Raw genomic sequence first — 20,462 nt, 5'->3', positions numbered from 1 at the left:
CTCTGTCTCGCTGACACACTGACACTCTATCTGCCGCTATCTGAAAAAGTTTCAAACACAATTATTTCTTGATGTATTGGATTGTGTGTCACAATGTGTATAGTATTGGGAGTTACGAATACCCAACCCTACTTTACACTACTGTTCAAAAGTTTGGGGTTGGTATTTTTTGAAAGAAGTCTTTTATGCTTACCAAGGCTGCAGTATAAGTAAGAAAAATAAAACTCACTGACCCTAAACTTTTGAACTCTAATATACATGGACAAGACAATTCATATCATGGTCCAAAATTAAAAGCCAAATTAGAGAAAACAATTGACTTTGAGTAAACTCTGCATTTTTTGCAAGCCTCCAAAATGAAAGTACAAGGAAGTGTCATCATGAGTTTGTAACAGGCAGCATTGGGGGTAACGCATTACAAATAACGCGAGTTACGTAATCAGATTACTTTTTTTGTGTAAAAAGTAACGCATTACTTTTACATTTACAACAAAACATCTGAGTTGCTTTTTCAAGTAAGTAATGCAAGTTACTTTGTTTTCTCATGTATTGACTGACAGATCTCCTTTCCTCATTTTGAAAGAATCGTGAGTAATGCTGCCTTCATGTGCTTTCTGAATTATGAATTTCCTTGGTAAAAATTGCAGATGAACGCCCTCCCATTTCGAAACTTGAATGCAATGAGCTCGTAATCATGACTTCAGAAGTGGGAATTATCAAATTTCCGATAGCATGTGAAGGCAGCTTAAGTGCAGAGCCGTGTGCGCACTGTGTGTGGTGATGGGTATTGTTCTAGACTAAATGTGAGCATTTTCTCATCTCACTTGCACAAAAACATTCACTTTTCCTCAAAATTAATAAAAAACTACAATAATTAAATGTTAAATTATACAAATTTTAACCAATGTCTTCTTTTTAGACTTTAAAGCATACTAATAAGCAAAAAAATAAACATGACATTTATTTATTTTTGTTTTTATTGCTAAAATAAGATTGTGGAACATTCTTCTCCTGCATCATATTCTTCTGCAATCTAGAAGAAGGCTTATTCGTTTCACTTTTGGTGTGAATGGGCCTTTACATGTACCAAAAATAAAACTTTTGTTTTGTTATTAAAAATCAAACAAGCAAGCCCAACCCCTGTGAGAAAAAGTAACGCAAAAGTAACGTAACACATTACTTTCTATTAAAAGTAACTAAGTAATGCAATTAGTTACTTTTTTAGGGAGTAACACAATTTTAATGCATTACTTTTGGAAGTAACTTTCCCCAACACTGGTAACAGGTAGTGTTTTACAGAGATACACAAAATGGAAGTGAATATATGCCAAGCTAAAAAACTGCTAAATGATTCTGTTGTTTTAATGCATAATACAGTTTCATAGCCATTAAGAATTAAAGGCCAGTAATTTTTATTTTTATTTTTTTTTAATTCACCCACCATCGGCACGTGTGGCAAACAGTTAATTTTGGAGCATTCTCCATGCATGCTCGCACAGATTTTAAACTCCTGGGATTTTGCTTTGCCGCTGCACAGGTCAAGGGCCTTTGCACTTTAGATAAGCAGTGTTTGTGTGTTTGTTTATGTGGGTTCAGAGAGAGAGAGAGAGTAGGGTGAGACTGAGACAACAAGAGAGTGTGAGAGAAAATCAGGTTGTTTCATTTCTCACAGACACACATTTGGGATTACTTGGAGGAATCCGAGGAAAGACATGTGGATTGCAGAATGAGCTTCCCATGGTGAGCAGCCTCACAGTAATACCTTTGATCAATTCTCTATCGCACAATGCTGCAGATGCAGCGGAGCTGAAATTCACAGCCGGTTACAGATTTTATTAGCGCAGTCTTTTTCGCTGGCACAGTCTTGTTTTCTGTTTGTGGTTGCTTTCAAATTCATTCGTAGAACAAGTACTTGGCTTTCTCTCTGCTTTTACAAAGTAAAATAATTTTTGTGGAGGAATGTGTAACAAAAGTGTTTGTTTCCTGTACAAGAATTCACTTTGCACTTTAACCAGCAGTGAATCATTAACACAGAAGCAACAAATGCAATGCAAGTTGTCTTAAATGCTCACTGAATTCATCAAAGGTAAAGCATACAGTATATGTACTTTTTGTAACATTTAACAAGATTTTTTTTAAATCAATTATTTGTTTTGCTTTATTTGTAATTTATGTAGCTTCTGAACATCTTTATGATGGCTTGTGAGTGGACATAATTGTGCAAACATTTGCTGGGTTTTCCCAGTGTAAACGTTCTGACCTTTAAATAAATATCATCTTGATAGAGATTTCAAGGGACAGTTCACCCAAAAAAGAAAATTCAGTAAAAAATAATTTACTCATCTTCAAGTCGTTCCAAATCTGTATGACTTTCTTTATTCTGTGGAACATAAAAGAAGGTATTTTGAGAAATTACCAAAACTGTTTGGTTACCATCATTCTTTAAAATATTACACTATCTTTTGTGTTACGCAGAACAAAGAAAGTCATACAGGTTTGTAACAAAACAAGGGTGAGTAAATGATAACCGAATTTTCATTTTTAGTGAACTGTCCAATAACAAATGGTCTTCAGAGTTTTCCTTTAAGTTATCTTTTGGTCTCGACTAGGTGGAGGAGATTCAGCCCCTGTGTTGTTTGCCTAATGCCTTGATTAGTTTGTGACTGGAATTTAAAGTAACCTTAAGTTACTTTGAATGCAGTTTACAGTGTACTTCTAACAAAAATTGGGTTGAAAAGTTACATTTTGTAGGATTAAGGGCCAGTAGTTGGAGAAAAACCGAGACTGAAAGTCTCTCAGCAGGACATTCTCTCTTTTTCCTTTCTGCCCACCTACCACCAGTTACTCATTCAGCATCACAACCCCTCAGCTGTGAACCCCATGACTCTCTCTCGCTGCCTTTCACCCCTAACAACCGTGGCCCCCCTTGAATGAACCAAAAGCGGCTGTAACTGGATCCTGCCTCAGAGCCTTGGCCATGACGTCACCTAGTGCTGCCTTTAAAGGCCCGGGGCCCCTCTCTTTTTCCGAGATCAGGTTTCCATGGCTTTGTGTCTGTGCTGTCAGCTCTTAAATGTTGAGGTTACTCACAAGCATTGTCTGCTTGTCTTCCAGCTGATCCAGGGTCAGGTTCACAATGATAGCCCTCCCGGCTGTCCCACAGTCAGAGAGGGACAGTTTTTTTTTTTTTTTAAACTATTTAATATGCGTTTTACTACTTTGTTTTGGAGAGTTTTATGTTTTGCTGGAAGTGTCAGAAAGATTTAGTCTTTTTTTTTTTTTTTTTTTCTCATGCTTGTATTTTTTTTTTTTTTTTTTTTAGGGTAGGCTGTTTTATTGTTGTCCTGTTATGTTTGAGCATGCAGATGTGGTTAGCGTTGGCTATTGCATTTTGCATTAGATATGCTTTAGAATCTTAAATTAGCTTTTCCATTTATAGTTGTCTGCCAGTGTTCCCAAGCTAGCGCACTCATTTGGCAAGCAGCCCCTATTTCATAACAATATTCAGTTGTTAGTTCTGAATACTTGACTTTTAAGTCTTAAAATAATGTCACTCTAATGCTACTGTTAACACTAGGGGTGACCCTGAATAATCAAGCCTGATTCGACTACCAATCTCAGTCGAATCTTCGCAGAGGTGTTATGAGACGAGATATGGGGGTGCTCAATATCTGATTTCACATAAACCTACCGGTTTTCTCCCAATAAGTTAATATACAGCCTATTATGATAATGCTATAAATAAAAATGTGAAAAGAAAGGTTTTTATAAATATTTTTAATGTGCGTGAACAAATCCAACCACCACTGTGACAGAGTTGTTTCACTTTCCATGATCCGTTACCGACAGAGGAGCATCTTGGTGGCAGGGATTAAATCTTTAACAATGTCTGGGATAAGAAAATCTAAAGTGTGGAATTGGATGCACTTTGAAATGGTAAATGATGATCCAAAAAACGTAAGATGCAAGTTGTGCCAACAGCTCATGTCCTACCACTCAACAGCGACAAACATTGCAGCGCACTTCTGCCGGTCAATGTTAACGAGCTGACTAGCACATTTGAAAAGACTCAAACGGACACAGGCAGGTCGCGTGACAAGACTGGATTTTTTTCTTTGATCAGGTAGGGTACAAGTGATTTCAAAACATTTCAGCCATTTCTAATTTGATTTTTGGATGCTGTGAATGTTTAGCTAAAAAGACTGCCACTCCAGTTTAGCATTTATTGTCTCTGCAGTTAAAAAGACAAAGTTGACAATTCTGGCTATGGGCTACTTTCGTTATTTTTATAATTTCTTTAATTTTAATTTATTTATTGATCACTTTGGGTTATCTAATTTAACTATTTGTGGCTTGTGTTTTGAATATATGTTCCCCTGCACTTGTGACTTGATTATGACTACTTCATTTTTTTAAAATTTATTTTTATTTATTAGAACGGTATGTTCTGTTCCAATTCAATTCTGTAATTAATTTGATTGTTTTTCGGTGCATTGATGTTGCGCTGTAGAGTTAATTTAACCGATTTAATTTGATTTGCCGACATGTGAAATGCATACCTGCAGTGTGCAGTTATTTTTTTATATATATGTATATATATATATATTTTTTTAGGTTTATTAATCCAAAATGTGTTTATTCATTTTCTTCTGTCTTTGTGTGGTGTACTGTACATCGTGGCTATGAATGTTTATCCACATTGCCTTTCATTTCAGTTTAAAAAAGATAAAAATCATTGTCAGTTTCGTCTATCACTTGCAGGCAGTTTGGTCGCTTTGTTAGGAAGTTATTTCTCTGTGCTGTGTGTGAAAGAAAATAAAAGTTGTCTTAAGGCGTGGGTATAGGCCTTACTTTCTTTTCTGCATCCCGCTCCATCTCATGCACAGTTGAGCACGCAAGCTTTTCAAAGTAGCCTATAGTCCTTTGGCTTTAAGAGCAGAAAGAGTTTGTGTGGACTAGTGGACTCAACTATAGGCAATCTGATTCGAATCTGATTATGTAACGACTGTAAATCCGTAGTCGGGAACACCCCTAGTTAACACCCATATAAGCATTTCTGTCTGCTCTGAATTGTAGTTTTTTTTTTTTTTAAAACTACGTTTTCTCGAACAAACAAGCCATGCAGTGCCCCCCCAAATCAGGCAAAAAGAGAGAGCGATTGGACTAGTTTAGCCATAGCAACTGCTACTGTTGCCCAAAATACATCTTTATTTTCAACATGAACGTGTTGTTTCCCTAAGTTTGGCAGCAGTGACATCACAATTGTTTCTCCGTAGAATGGCTAGAAATGTCTTTTCTTTTTGCTGGCATCATGCCCTCATTCCTGCCCCAAAAACCAGTTTGCCATTTAGTTCACTGATTACCAACTTAGAACACTTCCCTGATACTGGAAGGAAAGTCAACATAAACCAAGTTGTTTTGACTGTTATTGTGTTACTTAATATGATTGCTTTTCTTATCGCTGCTCCATCTGTACACCAAGACTTCCTTTAAGGCAACAACTTTTACCAGTGTATCAATATTCACTTTATGGTGGGTGGTATTAATTAAAATCTAATGTCACAGTATGATTTTGTCTTGGTAATACTATACATAACTATATAGATCTTATTCTTTTTGCTGGAAATTCAACTGAAAATTGTTTATATATTCAATAACCATGTGAAAAATCTTTTTTTTTTAATTTTATGAATTAAATGCTTAATATGTAAATAAATGAAATGTTTCTTCATTTTTCTTATTATTTTGGAACTTTATCCAAAAAATATTATCAATAATGAATAATATTTATGAACACCTGCAAAAACCACTGCTTCAAATTGTATAACACTTGAGTTAAAACAGAATAATTAAAAGAAACTGTAAAAGTAACCAAGGAAACTGAAAATAATCTTATAAAATATATTTGCATTTCAACAGCCTCATTTTTTGACATTTGTGACATTGTCATTAATACATTAACTGTTTATCGAACATTTGTTTTTCATAATGCTTAAGCAAACTTTCACCATGGCAAAATCATACTGCCCAGGCCTATTTAATCTGATGTAGGTTAACTTTAAGTTCATATATCAGTTTTTCAGTTTTTATTGTGCTTCTTTTAAAAGAACAACAAAAATGTTAATTTAATTTTGTATTAACTGTTATCTGCCATGGTTGTCTTTCCAGGTTGTTGGAGACGGACAGTAAGTCTTTACGGTCTGTGAATGGCTCTCGAAGGAACAGCGGCTCCTCGCTGGTGTCTAGTTCCTCAGCCTCCTCCAATTTGTCACACTTGGAGGAGGATTCATGGATCATGTGGGGACGCATCGTCAACGAGTGGGAAGATGTGCGGAAGAAAAAGGAAAAACAACTAAAGGTAAGCAGATAGATTATACATCAAGCCACGGTGTGTGAAACAGATTTATGCTATTTATGAACTGAACATATGGAATTCCAGCTATAATTCTTTTATTTAATCACAACAGTACACAAGATTTAGAGAAAATCTGCAGCAACATCAAATATAGTGCACAAGTACACAGCTATATAGATTTATTTCTGTTGCAAGAAAGTAAAGCGCATTACAAAGAGGGTCATAAAACATATGGCCCAATTTAAATATGTGAGTGATTTATCGGTAATGCTAATGTGTTCACGAGTAAATTGATTCCTCTTTTGCATTTCAATGCGCTTGAACACAATTTTTTAATTGGCTTATATTTTTTTAAAATTCAGTATCATTAAAATGATTGATTGAATTTCATTAAAAGTCTATGGCTGTTTCTCAATATGTGTTCTTAGGCGATCTTGCATCCTTGTGTTCTTATATTACGCCATCATCAACCATCGAAGATCAATTCCAATACTCAAGAACCCAAGTACAGAGAATGCATGAAAGTACCCGGATGTGTTCTTGATATTGAGGATGCATCAAATGCAGACTAAACATTTGTTTTTGATTGTTTTGCTTAATAAATGATAAAGACCTAAAGAAAGCATGCAGTATTTTTATTGGCAGATTAAAAAGAATCTTAGCATTGACAAAGCATAGGTAACATTAAACATGCATACTATTTTTTTCAAATACACGTGGCAAAATAATATTAGATAAAATATAATTTAAAAAAAGTCAATAATATGAAAGAAATGTTTTAATAGGTTATAGGACATTTGTTTGTGATGTTATGTTGTATTTATTGTGTATTGGTCATTATTTATAATATGCTGGGACGGTCAGTTGAGCAACAAGATCGCAGCACATCTCAGTTCTCACAAAGATGCATTCTGTGTCCTCGCATCCTTCCGAGTTCGTTCTTTCAAGGTCGCCTGGCAAGAACGGTCTCCACGAGAATGCAAGTCTGTTCTTTGCATTCTTGGAATTGAGAAAAATAAGCTAATTTAAAATAAGCCAAGTGCATCCAGAATTTTCGGTTTCGGCCCAGAATTTTCATTTCGGTGCATCCTTAAATGATAAATGATGATTTCAGTGATTCTTAATCCTGGTCCTGGGGAACCCCCACTCTGCACATTTTGTATGTCTCCCTTATCTGACACACTCAGTTCAGTTCATGGAGCGCTCTTCTAACAAGCTGATGAATCAGCTGTGATGAATAAGGGAGACATGGAGACATGCAAAATGTGCAGAGCGGTAGGTCCCCAGGACCAGGATTAAGAGCCACGGATATATTTGAGTAATGAATATTCAAAAATGACTATACAAAATGAGTAAATAAAATCCCCCGTGGTATGTTATGGAAAGTGATTTATAAGCTTCATAGTGAGCCTAACATGTGTTGTTGCTCTTTATAACATTTATAAGTAGGCCTCCAAAAACAAAATCTAAATGATAAAAAAAAATATAAGACCGTTTTAAAACTTTCAAAACTTTCGAATGACTGGTTGAATTCTTTTATCATTATAGCCCTTTCCTTAACTTTCCTTTAAAACTACATGGAAGCTTCTGAAAAATTTTCCATTTCCTCCTAAATTAATATTTCTGCAGTGTTTTACACATCTCGCTCTCATAATAACATTTCCAAGGAAACAATAGGAAAAGAGAAAATTATATAAACCACTTGTGCAAATTTTGCAGTTGCCTGCATAATGTTGTCGCTTTCCCACAGAACTTACTGTGCTCAGTGAATGCAGTTTGTAAATGCAGTTTATGTTTACTGTATGACCTCTTACAAGCCAAAGGGGAGGATCTAGGGCTCTTCTAGCAGAGCAGCAACAGAAGTCTTTTGTAAAGCCTGATGTTTTTAACAAAGACAGATCTCTAGCACAACCCTAGAGTGCTTTTGAAGAATCTCAGAGCTGACAGTGTATGTAGGTGGACTGGCATCTCAGACCCTCACAGGAATGACCAGCTGTAGAAATTGGCTGTCTGAGCCAATTTCTGCTTCATAGATGAACACAGGAAACAGCTTAATCAGGTCAAACATAATTCGCTTACAAAAACATTGAGCTGTGCTATAGAAATCTCTGACAAGGTTATATTTAGCAGCATAAAATTGCCTTATCCTGTCTGAGGCACAAACTAAACCCTTGGGAGAACATCTGAATGCTGACAATCTTGAAACCTTCAGTCATTTTAAGGTGTAATCCTTCAAATCAACTAATATCTTCTACAACCCTGTAGATGTGGCAAGTGGCGACATGAGTACTTGTTCTTAAGTAAGGCTGTTATGCCCTTACTTTCAGTGTTAATATTTAAAAGTGGTTTGTTGTTGTTTTTTCATAGGAATTGGTTAGGAAAGGCATTCCGCATCACTTCCGAGCAATAGTGTGGCAGCTGTTGTGCAATGCCCAGAATCTACCCATAAAGGAGCAGTACTCTGAGCTGCTGAAGATGACCTCGCCCTGTGAAAAACTTATCCGCAGGGACATTGCCCGTACCTACCCCGAGCATGAGTTCTTTAAGGAGAAGGACAGTTTGGGTCAGGAGGTGCTCTTTAATGTTATGAAGGTAGGTTTTCTCCTTGCTGGCCAACTGGAGAAATGATTTCCATTAGAGATTGGAAGAGAGAGTTTGAATGGATGGGGTGATAGCCAGGATGTTGACCAATTCATCCGCAAATTGACACGAAACCTAATAATTTCAGAAAAAAATAAAGACAAGAAATTTTCTCTGGGACTGCTCATCAGTAAATGTAATAAGATTATATCACACGGCATCACTGCAGTTTCCCTAAAACACCTGGTACGCCAGGTTATAGGTTAATTTTTTTTATTAGATTTTTAAATGTCCAGTAGTAGTTTAAATTAAGCAGATTGCACATATAAGAATATTTTGAACATAAAGGTAAAGCTGTAACTCAAAATGATATATGCGGTTTCTATTTTCTTTCCAACATCATTAGGTCCAGCATTGACGAGAATTGATATGATCCAATATTGTGTGTTGTCCATCATTAACAATATATATATATATATATATTTTTTTTAAACACATTTGATATCAGGAAAAAAAAAACATTTGAACAAGGACATAGTAGTTATACTTCATACTTAGTTATTTATAAGTATAGTTCATTCGGAATATGAACCTCCAGATCTGTAGCCATCAGTTTAAGTTTAATGACATTTAAAGCCAGCTCACCCTAAGAAAACACCTAAAGATCACTGGAGGTTGTTTTTAAAGAGTGGATGAGTAATTCACAGGCTTGTCTGGGGGAAGAACAGAGTTGATTCTGCTCTTAACTCAGCAATGATTTTATAAACGATAGTCCAGCTCTCACCAAATCTCACTTTTGTGTTTACAGGCCTATTCCCTGGTTGATAGAGAGGTGGGTTATTGTCAAGGAAGCGCTTTCATTGTCGGCCTTCTTCTAATGCAGGTATTAACAGAGTCAAAAAATATTCCACCAATCACGCCATAAATATATATTGCCATAAATATATATTGCCATAAATCACATTCGATTTTTAACAAGCTGTATTATGAAACATTACAGTATAATATTTATACTGATAAGATAATGCTGGATGAGCTGCTGTTCTGTGATGGTTATATACATAATCTTGGGTTTTGCACTAATAATAATGATGATGATGATAATAATAATAGTTATTACATAATAATAATGGTTATTATTTCTTCAAATTAATGTATATCTGTTGGTAGTGTTTTTCCTAGTCTGTAATTATGTGATGTATAATTGCCTTCTCGCAGATGCCAGAAGAAGAGGCGTTTTGTGTGTTTGTGAAACTGATGCAAGATTACAGGCTGAGAGAGCTCTTTAAACCCAGTATGGCTGAACTTGGCCTCTGCATGTACCAGTTTGAATGTATGATTCAGGTCAGTGACTGTTTGCCAAAATCAGACTTTTAAGCTTAGCTTAACGTTCCAATTCCCCACTAAATTAAATTAATGTGTTTTATGAATTGCACATAGTTCTTGCTTTCTCTCTGTGATTTTACAGTCTCTTGGTTTCTCCCTGCAGGAGCAGCTCCCAGAGCTCCATGTGCACTTCCAAGCCCAGAGTTTCCATACCTCCATGTATGCTTCATCTTGGTTTCTCACAATCTTTCTTACCTCGTTCCCTCTTCCTGTAGCCACCAGGATCTTTGATATATTCATGTGTGAGGTAAGACTTTGTTATCATTTTCTCTCTCTCTCTCTCTCTCTCTCTCTCTCTCTCTCTCTCTCTCTCTCTCTCTCTCTCTCTCTCTCTCTCTCTCTCTCTCTCTCACACTCTCACACACACACACACACACACACACACTCTCTCTCTCTCTCTCTCTCTCTCTCACACTCTCACACTCTCACACACTCACACACACACACACACACACACACACACACACACACTTGTATATATGGTTTACGGGGACTCTACATAGATGTAATGGTTTTTATACTGTACAAACTGTACATTCTATCCCCCTACACTACCCCCTACCCCTAAACCTACCAATTACAGAAAACTGTCTGCATTTTTTTTAATTTAAAAATGGTTTTAATTTAAACCATTTGGTTTACGAGGACACAGGAATTGTCCTCCATAAACCATGTTTACGTTGTAATACCCATGTCATTATACACATTTGTGTCCTCATAAACCATGTATACAAGAACACACACGCACACAGAGAGAGAGAGAGAGAGAGAGAGAGAGAGAGTGTGTCTCCTCTGCCTTTCATTTTGGTGGTGTAGTCATATGTTTTATGTGCTAAGCTAATTGAGAACAAAACACTGGTGTATTTTAGTGTTCTGCTATCGCCCTCTGGTGGCTTCACAATGCTACTGCAAACATTCTTGGATCTTTAGTTTTCACCAGTAGGTGTCCTTACAGGGTTTAGAGATAGTGTTTCGTGTGGGGATGGCCATCCTGCAGATGAATCAGGCTGAGCTCATGCAGTTGGACATGGAGGGAATGTTGCAGGTGGGGTATTTATAAACATTTTCCTTTCAAGAATAAACACTTATTTGTCTTAATTATAGTGCGTATGCTAGCCAATACTTTCTGTGGAAGCTGCTACACCATAAATTGAGTCTAGACTTAAAGACTAGTTTCCACTAAGCAGTGTACAAATTAATTTGTTTTACAAATATGCATAATTAAATGATAATATGCAGTTTTGTTATTTTCACTCTCTGTTGCAGCACTTTCAGAAGGTCATCCCTCACCAGCTGGATAGTGGACCAGACAAAGTTATTCAGGCTGCTTATCAAGTCAAGTACAATGCCAAGAAAATGAAAAAGTGAGTTTACATGATGTTAATTGAATTTCTTTTTTTTCTTTTTTTTTTTTTTTTTTTTTTAAGTATGTTTTTAGACATGGAAGATTTCTGAACTGTTTCTTTATGGCTTCATTCACAGATTGGAAAAGGAGTACACTACAATCAAAACCAAGGAGATGGAAGAACAGGTGGAGATCAAGGTAAGACATCCATCCCACCACCCAACTTGCTTAAATTACGCCTTTCCAAACATTTGATTTTTTTTCACAGTTATTAACATTGTAAGTCTAGCAAAGTTTTTATTATTAAAAAAGTACATTTAAAAATAATACAGCAGCTGTGGGAGCAATAGTAATATTGACAATCTGACTGTAGTCAATCTCCTTTTTTTTTTTTTTTCTTTTTTTTTTTTTTTGGAAAGTTGTGGAAATTTAGAAATTTACTATTGGAACAAATAAGAACACAAAAATCATATTTGCTGTAATCTCCCGTTCACCACTGTAGACATTTAGCCAACTATAACAACATCCACTTTTGAGAACTGCGGACATGTGAAAAAGAGTTTTCTGAACTTATTTTCTCAACCCTTTTTAAAGTAAATACTGTTAAATGTGTTCAATCGAAACCCAAACTAAACAATAATATTGCCAAATAGTTGGAATATTTATTGATGTATTGCAGTCTAACATTGTTAATGTTGACACTCTTATTACAGAGACTACGGACAGAGAACAGACTGCTGAAGCAACGAATAGACACTCTGGAGAAAGTGAGTGATAAATAAGAGGCAAAGCAAATCATTAATCAATCAAACACGTCCATTAACCATTGTCATCCCATATTTGCTTATCTTGAAATGGTTAATCTCCTTGCTGTCAATTATCACAACTCTTTGGTGTCAACAATTACAAATGCTCGTCCACGCACCCCATTGGCTGTATCATAACTAACTGCTTGTGTGCATGTCATTGGAAAACCTGTTGTGTTTTAAGAGGCTGGTAAGTACAGTGCTAACTGAAAGAAAAATCAATCTTTTGCGTGCGCACATGGGTATGAAATGCTTGTACACTACGTGTACTTATTTCAGGCCAAAGTGGTTGTCTGACAGGCTGTTTTCGAGCCATGATCTTTTGAGCATGGGTGAAAACCCAAGCCTGCAGTGGTGCATGTCGGAATATTCTCTGCTTGTGAAAACATGTTTGTGTCATGCATGAAAAAGAAAGCCCACATTGCAGGTCAGTAAAAAAAAAAAAAAAAAAACCCACCTCCACTTTCATCACCTCTCAGCACGGAACCTTTGTACTCAAATGAAGTACTAATTCAAACGCCTTCAGAAATTCCCCGTTCGTAGCCAAGGCCCGCGTTCGTCACACAAATAGTAGACCTAGAGGCTTTAAAATAACACTAATTCTGTTTTATTTATTCTCACCCTTCTGAAGCACGGACTGTTCTCTGCTTGGTCTCCTTTTACACTTTTCACCCTGTTGTGGTGCACAATCTTGCTTTTTTCCATAGCCACAGCACGAACACCATGCTCAAATCATGTTCCTTTTCTACCCCACCTTACTATGATGTTTTCAAAGCTGCAAATTTATGCTGAAATAGCAAATGTTCATCTAGAACAGTATCTTTGCAATGTTTAATGTAGGGGTACGAAAAAGAACACTGTTTTCTGTCAAATCAGTCTTATTGTTTTGTTCTGTGTTGTAATATTCTTTGGTCTCTCTCTTCTCTTTGCTGTTTCCTTTTTATGTATTTTCTGTTTTTAGGAAAGTGCTTCTTTGGCAGATAGATTGATTCAGGTACAATTTTCACTCTCCTTTCCACCCTTTAGCTCTGTCTTTTTTTCCATTTAAGAACCCAGCAGTTCTATCTTTAGCTTTGCTTCATTTCCTTGATTTGCTTAAATATCTCACACCTACTCACAATCAACAGTGAAATAAGGCAAATTCTGCAATTTCTGACAGGGAAGAGGTATCACTGTGCTTACTATCTTTGAGCTGCAGTCCTGATTATTGGTGGAATACTACAATAATCCCCCCTTTGATAGTCGAAGAAATTTTAAGTGCTAAATTGAAAGCCTAAAACTGCTAACAGCATGACAGAGCTTGAGATCCAGCATTATTTTTCTCCATCCATACATCCGTTTCCACCCATTCCGATTCTCCGCTCACCCCTCATCCATAATTGGTCACGTCAGGGTCAGGTGACACGAGCCCAAGAGGCGGAGGAGAACTATCTGGTCAAGCGGGAGCTGGCCACAGTCAAACAACACAATGAGGAGACCAGTGCACAGCTGGAGCAAGCGCAAAACACCATCCGACAGCTCCAGCAACAGCAGCCGTTTGCGGTAAGGACAGTTCAGAGACAGCGCCTCCTCCTGGATGAGAGGCCTGCTCTTTGAACACAGAAACCGTATGACTACACTGAGAAATGTTTAGCTCCCACATTTCAACAGTTTTCAGTGGCAGCTGTACTTGATTCTTTCGCCGTTGCCTAGCAACAAAATCTCGGCGACCACAGAGCTGCAAACAGCAGCTCTTGTAACGATGCTCTTTACATGCATGACTGCAGATCAGAACAGCAGAGCTGGGGTCATTTGCATGCACAACTCTGCCAAATGGGGTTTATGTATATGTAGGAGTTTGTCAAGAATGAGTGTAACTTAAGCAGAGAGTCTTGAGAAGCCACTGCCTGTTTGATAAAATCTACATTCTCAACCAAAGGGCAGAATATGGCTCATCAGTTATTAATGTGCACATGCTCAACACAGAAAAAGTGGATAATGTGTCATGTGCTGTGGGGAAAGTGCTGTTTTACATAATGTTGTGTAGCAATATCATTATGTTTTAATGTGGCTGGTGGTAAAACCATGAACGTGTGGAGAGAACTTTTTTAAAATCTGAAGATGAAATTAATGTGTGATTTATGTTGTTGGTAAAATCAAACCACAAGAGCCGTTCAGATGTTATTTCCATGAGTATTCGGTTATAACACTGACAATAATTACTTACAGGTTGGGTTTTGATTGACAGAATTTTTGGTCAGACTTTTTTTTTTTTTTTAATTTAGAAGGCGAACCCACGCTACACTGAGGAGTTCATCCTGCAGTTGGAGAAAGAACTGGTTCAAGCCCGACTTAAGGATGCTGAGTCTCAGTGCGCACTGAAAGAGATGCAGGACAAGATCCTCGACATGGAGAAGGTGGTAGAACTTTATTAGCATTCTTAAGCACACATACTCACCTGTAAGCAATTGTGTTTTTTTTCACCATTGTGGTGCTGGTATTCATGTTCATTCTCAGAACTGCCATTTCAAGGAGCCAAACAATAATGTAACTGGCTACTTTGCTACATGACCTGCTCATGAAGTAATATAATACTTTATCATCCTACATTGAATTCAGTCTTGATGCCATCACAAGCTGCTTTCAATAATCATAAGATATTTAAATATATATCCATTAAAATTAGGGATGCACCGAAGTATCAGCCAATAATCGGTAATGGGCCAGTTGTTTAAAAACAGCCGATGATCAGGGCCGATTAAAGGCAAAGGCAAAAGGTGATGGAAAAACATGTCAGATTGCAACTCGTACTGTGTGTGGAAAAAAAAATGTTCCCAGGAGGTCTCCCATTCAGGTACTAACCCTGGCTCAACCCTGCCTAGCTCCAGTGGGCAACCAGTCTACTGGCCATTTCACCCTTTAGCCCATTTTATTTAAAAAAAAATAAATAAATATATATATATATATATATATATATATATATATATATATATATATATATATATATATATATATATATATATATATATATATTTTGAACAGCAGTCTAAACTTAGACAGTCAAAGCTATCTTTTCTGCTTGCTTTTCTACACATTAAATGAGTCCAGGTTTGGCCCCCACTTTAGCTGCCTAACTGCAGAAAATTTCTTTCTCTTCATTCTGGTGTATAAGCTTACACTTATCTTTCTTGTATATTTGTTTCTGTTATAGAGAAATGCATCCCTGCCAGATGAGAATAATGTGGTACGTCTTCAGGAGGAGTTAATTGGTGTAAAGCTGAGGGAGGCAGAGGCTCTAACAGGGCTTAAAGAGCTTAGACAGCAGGTCAGAGACCTGGAGGAGCACTGGCAGGTGAATATACATACACACACACACACACACACACACACACATAGAAAGCTGTTTCATTCACAATATTAGAATGTGTGTAATACCCACAAGCTCTGCTGTGTTGCAGTTTTACCATTTGCACTCCTTTTCATGCCTCCAATTGACTCACAAATGTTTCAGTAAGACATTTTTGGCATTGTTTGCAGAGGCATCTGGCACGCACAGCGGGCCGCTGGAAAGACAGTCCGCGGAAGAATGCAGCGAGCGAGCTTCAGGATGAGCTGATGAGCGTGAGGCTCAGAGAGGCAGAGGCACAGGCTGAGCTCAGAGAGACCAGACAGAGGATGCTGGAACTGGAGACCCAGGTCTTGACACGCATGTCTCTCACTCACGCACTCACACCTGTGCAGTATGTCGGGCATTCATAAGATGGCCAATTTCTAATCCTGTTTTCACATTTTTAATCATATTTTTCAAAGAATCATCATTTGTTCAGGACTTAAGAGACAGACTTGCTTAGCCAGACTTTTGCCTGGCTACGTCTACATCTTTTGTTATGTTTAGGATGGGCAATACTAATCAGATATTGCCAAAATAATTGACAGTGCAACAAAATGACACTTAATTCTAATAAAACTACTTAAATAATTTTGAGCCCTGTACTGCTGGCCACTGAATTTATAGAGAAAAGAAGTCCGAGAACATATAGTCTTGTGTAGCCAGACCTTTTCCTAACGACATGGTCTGGCCTCTATAGCCACTGCCCAAGGTCCACCCACTTAGTCAGGAAGAGGCCGTCTGACTGACATGTAAAGTGACCAATCACAGTTTTGTAGTTTTGTTTTGTGCAACATCATGTTTAGGGGTGGGTACATGTTGCGACAATTACAGACCTTTGTGCTATAACAGACTATTGATGCATTCATTGTTTACCCGTACATGCCACAGATATTCCCTTAGTACAGTACTGTACTTCACCTTCCATTATTGATGTGAGAGAATACACAGCTAATAAATTCTGAACACTTGGGAATCCAAAGGGTTAGCCAAGCTTGGGAAAATAATATTTTAATCGTATCCCGCATGTGAACACATCTCTTTAAATTCAACTAAGTGTCACGACAAAATGCTCTATCTAGAAGTTTCTTCTATGTCTAGAACGTTTTTTTAAATCCAGCATTTAGTCACTTCTCTGAAGTGATCATTGCTACAGTATCAGAACTTTAAGCACAGCTTTGTTTTCTGGTGGACCGTTAAAGATCACCGCACACTAGGCTCCCTGAAAACCTGTAGAAGCAAATCAGATTTATACTATTGCCTTATAAAAGGTTTCCAGTTTTGTGTGCCATATGCATTAGACATTCAGCTAGTGGAGTGTGGGCAGTCCGTGTGTGATGTCCGAGGCTGAGACTAGAGAGCATACACAGATTTTTGGCCAGTAGAGGGAGACAAATTAAATGATTTTTTTACATGATAGGCTGTATCTGTTATCAGAGTTAGCAATGCTGTCTTTTTTTAGGAAAGCTGTGAGTTTTGAATTTATTATATTTTTACTCACAGAATCAAAGACATAGTAATCAACTGCGGCGAGCAGAACTGGAGGCACGAAATCTACAGGAGCGACTGCAGGTTTTGACCAACCAGAACAAGATGTTGCATGCAGAGCTGCAGGAGATGAAACGGAAACAGGCTGAAATAGAATGCAAGGTGATGATCATTTACATGACATCAGCTGAGTAGTCAGTTAATCCCATAGCCTGTTGCAAAAATGTAGACTTTATCCAAAAGGTATTTATTTATTTATTTATTTATTTATTTATTCTAGTTGCCATTATACCTTTCATATAATTAGTAATCTGCCAAAAATAAAAAATACTTTTATGATACAAAAAAGCAAAATATGCCTCTAATTACCACATCTTTGTATGATTTAGTTGCATTTCCTCATTCATGACTTAGCTTTAAATAGGGTTTAGTAGTTCCTGTCAGTGCTTCAGTTTAAGACATCAGTTTAAGATGCTGAGTGTGTTTCTGTTTTCAGTTAAACATACAAAAATAAGCCATTCAGTAAAAGCTGATATGTTCACAGTTTTTTCATTTCTCAGTTTTTTTTCTCTTTATCTCTCAAACAGAATAAAGAAGAGGTAATGGCAGTGAGATTGAGAGAAGCTGACAATATAGCTGCCATGGCTGAGCTTCAGCAGCAGATCTCTGAGCTTGAAATTCAGGTACAAATAAGCAACGAATCACACTTCATCAGTCCAATTTAGTCTTACACAGCCCTTCTGTCCAGTCCATGACAGTAGTCTCTCCATAGCAAAGCTGCTTATAGTTCCCTTTCATAGTATTGCTTTTTTTTGTTTGTTAGCTCCTAGAATGCCCATTAGATTTTTACATTTAAACATGTGAGCATATTTGTCTGCTATCATAGCATTTTGAGTATATTATTTGTCCACAATATTTAAGCTCTAGTGCAGGGGTACTCAACAGGCGGGCCACATCCGGCCCGTCAGCATTAAATTTGTGGCCCGCATCATGCTACGTATAAATGCTTCTTTATTATAATTTGCATTCAAAATGAGCATGAATATTACTTTTTTTTTTTTTTTTTTTTTTACATGTAGGATAGGCGTACAGTGCGTGTGACGCTGTAATCATCAGCACACAGCAGTTTTTCTAACCGCAAAGAACAATGTAGACTGAAGGCACTTTGCACGTTCGCATTAAATAGTTTTTGCACTAATTTAGTTTATCTATAAGGTGTCAGCACTGAAACGGGCTGTTGTTTCAGTCTGAAAAGAAACGAAAAAGACAGAACAAGAGTAACAACAAACACAATAGCCCGCCGTGTTGAAGAGAGCTTGTGTGAGGGGATTAAAAGATATCAGCAACTCTATTTTAAACGAGTACAAATAGATTTTATTGTAACTATTTGAGCGAAAAAGACTAGACAAGCATGAATCTCCCTAGTGCGCATGTGTCGAGCACTTGTGTACGAGAATGTGCGCGCAAGTAAAAAATGAAGTAACCTTATTTGTCCATCATGTAATGCAGTTGACACTCCTCAAACTTTGCAGTGTGTAAGTTGCCGATAGTCCTCTTAGCAGCATGAAAAACAAAACTTTTATTCTTAATGTCAATGTGTTATAAACAGAAAGCAAGCAGAGAGCGCTCCCATTACAGATCTTTCGTCACATCATTGAGCTCATGGAGAATTTCTTATTTATCATGTTTACAACGTTGGTTAATTAGATAATTCATGATTGAGCAAAAAAAAAAAGAAAAAAGATTGGATTCTGACCAAATTAAAAGGTAGGTAATAATAATAAAACCTTTGAGTGACCCTGAGTATAAATAGGCGCTATAAAAAGTGTTAAAAGGTGGAATGGAGTATTTAAAGGCTATAAAAAAAGTGCAGCGTTTCAGCTTACTGACAAACTGTCTAATCAGCCAGTAAGCAACAGCCAGACCTGAAATTACTTGTGAAAACAATGCAGACATTTCTGCATTAAGAATACAGCAAGACAAGCTATTAATCCTTTTTTTTTTTAAATGCTATTTTTCATGTTCAGTGACACTTTAAATAGGACAACAATTAATATACTAGTAAGACTTAAGCTAGATAATAAACTGCACTTGTAAATACTCAGTAAAACTACAGATATTGTCTTAAGTAGGCCTAAATAAAGGTCTTATGATCCAAGTTATTATTTGTGGCCCTTTGCTTTTCTTGTGGTTAAAATGCGGCCCCCTTGGCCTCCAAACATGAGTACCCCTGATCTAGTGTGTAAATAAGGTTTTGCTCAGGGGTTCTTTGTGAACATAGTTCATGGTTCAGTCTTGCTGCCTTTTTCTGTATGAAAGGCCACATTTTTTTTTTGTATTATGTGATTTTTAAAAACATTTCTTGGTTGATTTGGTATGTAATATTTGAAAACAATTTTAATTGAACCAAAACTAAAATTAGAGTGCATCTAAAGTTAGATGCCTTTAAAATTTTATAAAAAAACATCTGTAATTCTTCTGACCTAGCTTTGCAATGTGTTTAAATACAACCTTACTTATACACAGATTTCAGAATCTTGTTGTAAGATGTGTACACTCTTTAAGCAAATCAGTTTAAAAAAACTTACTGTAATTACTGCAGCCTTGGCATTCTGGTAAATAGGGCCAGACATATGTCAACTGTGATTGAAATGCAGGTGTGTTTTGATTTGAGGGAAAGATTATATTAGTAAGATTTACTGGATTAAAGTGAGAAGTGAGATGAGCGTTTTTTGATCTCTTCAGAGAAAACGCTGCTGTCTAAAAATGTTCCTTTCCTCATGCAGGAAGACAAATTATTTTAAAGATTGGCTCAGTATGTCATCAGTGCCATTTTATATCAGTGTGGGGTGTTTGACTTTCCTTCCTGAGACGGATATATAATGCGGGCTTTTTTTGTATTCGAAACTAAATCTCACCTATATGAGAGTTTGTTCATTTCTGTTGCAAGCTTTTCTCTTCAACTTTTTTTTTAATGTCTGTGAAGTGTGAAGATGTTGGACAGTCTGCGTAATCTCACATTTAGCTGTTTCCTTTCCTAGATTTAACTAGAGAGATTTGTATTTTGCTAGATGTATGCAATTGATTTATGTATGCTGAAATTGCATCAGTTTGCAATATATCAGATTAGACAAG

General features: G+C 36.8%; 1 protein-coding gene across 6 annotated transcripts in view; it reads left to right on the top strand.

Annotated features, from left to right (window-relative positions):
- evi5b (ecotropic viral integration site 5b) overlaps positions 1–20,462 on the top strand; it is a 58,087-nt gene that overhangs the window by 19,127 nt on the left and 18,498 nt on the right. For 3 of the 6 annotated variants that reach the window (XM_051896397.1, XM_051896398.1, XM_051896400.1), the window contains 16 exons: positions 6,169–6,358; positions 8,723–8,947; positions 9,744–9,818; positions 10,154–10,279; positions 10,425–10,568; positions 11,277–11,366; positions 11,588–11,685; positions 11,804–11,864; positions 12,380–12,433; positions 13,434–13,466; positions 13,865–14,014; positions 14,737–14,868; positions 15,663–15,803; positions 15,989–16,147; positions 17,343–17,489; positions 17,915–18,010. In XM_051896397.1, coding sequence (XP_051752357.1) covers positions 6,169–6,358; positions 8,723–8,947; positions 9,744–9,818; positions 10,154–10,279; positions 10,425–10,568; positions 11,277–11,366; positions 11,588–11,685; positions 11,804–11,864; positions 12,380–12,433; positions 13,434–13,466; positions 13,865–14,014; positions 14,737–14,868; positions 15,663–15,803; positions 15,989–16,147; positions 17,343–17,489; positions 17,915–18,010 — 1,921 coding nt within the window. Of the gene's footprint in view, positions 1–1,587; positions 1,741–6,168; positions 6,359–8,722; positions 8,948–9,743; positions 9,819–10,153; positions 10,280–10,424; positions 10,569–11,276; positions 11,367–11,587; positions 11,686–11,803; positions 11,865–12,379; positions 12,434–13,433; positions 13,467–13,864; positions 14,015–14,736; positions 14,869–15,662; positions 15,804–15,988; positions 16,148–17,342; positions 17,490–17,914; positions 18,011–20,462 lie in introns of those variants that run through there. The other 3 variants (XM_051896401.1, XM_051896396.1, XM_051896399.1) reach the window with 3 other exon arrangements.

Source organism: Ctenopharyngodon idella, chromosome 6, assembly GCF_019924925.1.
Source record: "Ctenopharyngodon idella isolate HZGC_01 chromosome 6, HZGC01, whole genome shotgun sequence".
Lineage (NCBI taxonomy): Eukaryota > Metazoa > Chordata > Actinopteri > Cypriniformes > Xenocyprididae > Ctenopharyngodon > Ctenopharyngodon idella.
The sequence above is the reverse complement of the archived record's forward strand: the minus strand, read 5'-3'. Positions and strand labels throughout refer to the sequence as shown.